The sequence below is a fragment of the Triticum aestivum genome, chromosome 4B (assembly GCF_018294505.1).
Source record: "Triticum aestivum cultivar Chinese Spring chromosome 4B, IWGSC CS RefSeq v2.1, whole genome shotgun sequence".
Classification (NCBI taxonomy): domain Eukaryota; kingdom Viridiplantae; phylum Streptophyta; class Magnoliopsida; order Poales; family Poaceae; genus Triticum; species Triticum aestivum.
The window spans coordinates 120,161,191-120,164,517 of record NC_057804.1 but is presented as its reverse complement, the minus strand read 5'-3'; the positions used below and the strand labels follow the sequence as shown (position 1 = coordinate 120,164,517).

At 41.4% G+C, this 3,327-nt stretch overlaps 1 protein-coding gene, 1 long non-coding RNA gene and 1 other non-coding gene across 17 annotated transcripts in view; 2 read left to right on the top strand and 1 right to left on the bottom strand.

The window, feature by feature from the left end:
• The first annotated feature begins 318 nt into the window (after window positions 1–318).
• Window positions 319–391, top strand: TRNAA-UGC (transfer RNA alanine (anticodon UGC)). The gene has a single exon. It is a non-coding gene; the product is annotated as a tRNA-Ala (tRNA).
• Window positions 392–1,560: 1,169 nt separating this feature from the next.
• Window positions 1,561–3,327, bottom strand: part of LOC123091390 (uncharacterized) — a 53,445-nt gene continuing 51,678 nt past the window's right edge. For 9 of the 15 annotated variants that reach the window (XR_006443066.1, XR_006443074.1, XR_006443067.1 and 6 more), the window contains 3 exons: window positions 2,891–2,938; window positions 2,032–2,133; window positions 1,561–1,924 (listed from right to left, as the gene is read on the bottom strand). Coding sequence is in view for 2 of the 15 variants with exons in the window: in XM_044512891.1 (XP_044368826.1) it covers window positions 2,109–2,133; window positions 2,891–2,938 (73 nt within the window). In the remaining 13 variants the exon portion in view is untranslated. Of the gene's footprint in view, window positions 2,147–2,890; window positions 2,939–3,327 lie in introns of all 15 variants that reach the window. The other 6 variants (XR_006443069.1, XR_006443072.1, XR_006443070.1 and 3 more) reach the window with 5 other exon arrangements.
• LOC123091392 (uncharacterized) lies at window positions 1,794–3,129 on the top strand. Its single transcript, XR_006443079.1, has 2 exons — window positions 1,794–2,063; window positions 2,753–3,129. It is a non-coding gene; the product is annotated as an uncharacterized lncRNA (long non-coding RNA).

Genomic DNA, 3,327 nt, shown 5'->3' with positions numbered 1-3,327 from the left:
TTTTTTTTCTTTTTCTCTTTCATTTCTTTTGGGCGTGCATGTGTTGCTTCCACCCCAGCACCTATCTCATTGTATTGCTTTGTAATACAAAGCGGGGGAAATCCTATTTCGTCGAATTTGATGCGGCTAAGTCGCACTATTTCTTCTTCTTTCTTCGTTACCTTGATCCTTAAAAGGAGTAATTTTAGAATACCCGGATGAGACCAAAGGATTTATTTTTCTAGTATAATTCAGCACATACAGTAGTAGTGTGGGGCCATTACAGCGTTTATGAGAGGAAAGCAATTATATCATAGAACAAAGAAATAAGCACACAAAGGGGATGTAGCTCAAATGGTAGAGCGCTCGCTTTGCATGCGAGAGGCACGGGGTTCGATCCCCCGCATCTCCATAATTTTTGTTTTCACTTTGTACCCATGTTTTTGAGTACTCTTTCTTTTTTTTTAGGGAAATGCCATCATGGCAGTTTATATTTCATGTGAGAATAAAGATACATCGTTTGTTAAGGCATCCACTAAGAAATCCGGGGGTTCCGATTTCCAAACAATTGTTCGAGACACCTCCGAGTTCTTAGCTAGCAGATCCGCCGCCATATTGGCTTCCCGAGGGCAATGGCTAAAAACTATAGAGATAAAGTTGCTAGATAGGAAAGTGCATTCTTCATATATTGCCGCTGCTGGTCCTAAAGAATTCCCGCCACTCAGCATGATTTCGATTACCTCCAGACAGTCCGCTTCGACATAGATTTTGTTGCAACCAACTTCATTCGCTAGTAGGAGGCCATCTCGTAGTCCTCTAGCCTCTGCCGTCGCTGCATCTTCCACAAAGGGTATATCACTGCAGGAAGCAGCGACAAAGAAACCGGCCTCATCACACAGCACTGCTCCCGTACCCCCTGTACCAGTGTCCTGATCCCGCCACTCAGCATGATTTCGATTACCTCCAGACAGTCCGCTTCGACATAGATTTTGTTGCAACCAACTTCATTCGCTAGTAGGAGGCCATCTCGTAGTCCTCTAGCCTCTGCCGTCGCTGCGTCTTCCACAAAGGGTATATCACTGCAGGAAGCAGCGACAAAGAAACCGGCCTCATCACGCAGCACTGCTCCCGTACCCCCTGTACCAGTGTCCTGATCAAAGGCTACATCGACATTAAGTTTGATGACGCCCTCAGGCGGCTTGGACCAGCCATGTCTTTTAATTTTAGTTTGCTTCAACCTTGCTCGTGAAAAGTTCTGCGCTAAAGTTGATATAGCTTGGGCCGACCTTGCTGACTCATAGATGTTCTCACCATATGTGTATTTGCGATGTACTCTTTCTTTTTCTTGATATAAGCTGTGTCCATGTTTTTATCAGAACGAAAAAGACCACCTCTGGAAGTCTACATTAGCCACAAAACACATACGCGAAGCTTCACTGCCATTTCCTGGACGACGAGCTAACACGAGCGTCTATGGCGGTGAGAAATGGAGGTTGTTTTTTTTTTAGCCGATTGTTCTACGGTATTTTATATGGGAGCGGCTACAGATCAATCGACTGACTCAAGAAAGGGGTCAGTCGATTTGTAGAAGGTAAGGAAACATAACTATTCAGAACAAATTAACTGACCCAAAGTTGTGGTCAGTCGAAAAAGGCCAGCAGTCAAACGGGCTGAAAAAAGAGTTCTGACTTTATATTTCTGCCTTCAGTCATCAGCCAAAAACTAAAACGGGCCTGAACCCGCTAAGAGACAAACCCACTATACAGAATCCACCTAACGCGCAGAGCCACTAGGTCTTCTTCCTCCACTTTCATCCCCGACACCGCAAAGACTCAGCCGCCGCCATGGACGCCGAAACAAACCTGAGATGTGTTTATCTCTTTTGAACTCTCTATAGATCTTGTGCTAAATTTCTTCCTTGCAAAGTCCTTCTCCACCAAACGCCCTTAGATCCACAACAGCAGAACAATCCAAAAAAATGGATGAGCCGTCATATCATTCTAGAATGACAGATCTGTCTAGAAGAAGATCAAAACTCGAGAAGATATAAACCTGGAGAAGAACCTGCTTCATGAATTTGCAAGGTAAAAGATGATCCCCACCACCTCTTCCTTTAATCAGTCTTCATGTTAGCTTCTGGTTGATTCTGGACATCTGCATTTAGCATCTTGCATATTCAGAGACGTGTTGTTGTTTGTTAGAAAGATCAGCATTGAAACAAATAAATTAGTAGCATGATTAACTATCACAAACTAAATGTGTTTCCAACCTTCAGGAGGAGTTGCATATTCAGAAAACTAAAATTGCTCAAGTAAGCAAGAAGCATATTCAGAGAAGAAATGCTTGCAGATCTTGACAAGCAGAAGGAACTTTGAACAAAGAAAATTGCCTACATGACTACGTACTTATTTAACTACAGCTAAGGCAGAACACCTCCCAGAAATCAGAAACTAATGAAATTGGTAGCATGATTATATATTCAGAAAAATATGCATCTAATTGTAGTACCTATAGTATAATTATACCTAAAATCCAGCACGGCTAAAAGATATCAGAAAAATATGCATCTACTTGCAATTGATTAATGATTTGCTAGCACCAGAAGTAGCCACGCAATCATACACACAACATGGCAATCCCTATAACAAGTTTCACTTTACTCTTGACAACAGGCTTCAATGCTCAGGTATGTCTTACTAATAGAGGCTATATTAAAGATTTTGCTTTATCTTAAAGGGTACAGAATCAGTACATGACATCAATTATCTTGCAGGATCAGCACGTAATGGCAGAACCAATAACAAGGAACCATCAAATAGAGGAAGAAGATGAACAAGAAGATGAAGACGAAGCAAATGAGTATAATTCTGAATGCAACAGTGAAGATAAAAGTCATCCAAACCAAGATTACCTGGATTGCAGTAGTGGTGAGAATGAAAGTGATGCAGAGGAAGATTGCCTGGACCAAAATACAGTAACTTGTGATCAGTTGTGTGCAGATCATGATTATTCAGAGTTGCAACAAATAGAGCAGAGTTGGCACAACTCTGTTTCAGATGTTGTCCTAGAAATGCTGATAAGACATACAAGATGAGATAAGACAAAAATATGAGACTTGATTGTGGTGCTGACTTGCCACTGTCAGACGAACAAGATGAGAGCATACATGTATCAGGCAATCATAACATTACACGCCAACAGGATGAGACCAGACAAAAAGCTGACAAAGATGAAAATAAGTTATCTCAGGAAGATATTGAATTTTTCCTTTAGAATGAGTGCATAGAAAAGGCATTGAAACTTGCATACGCATAAAACTTGCAGACATTCTACAACAGCAAAAAGCTA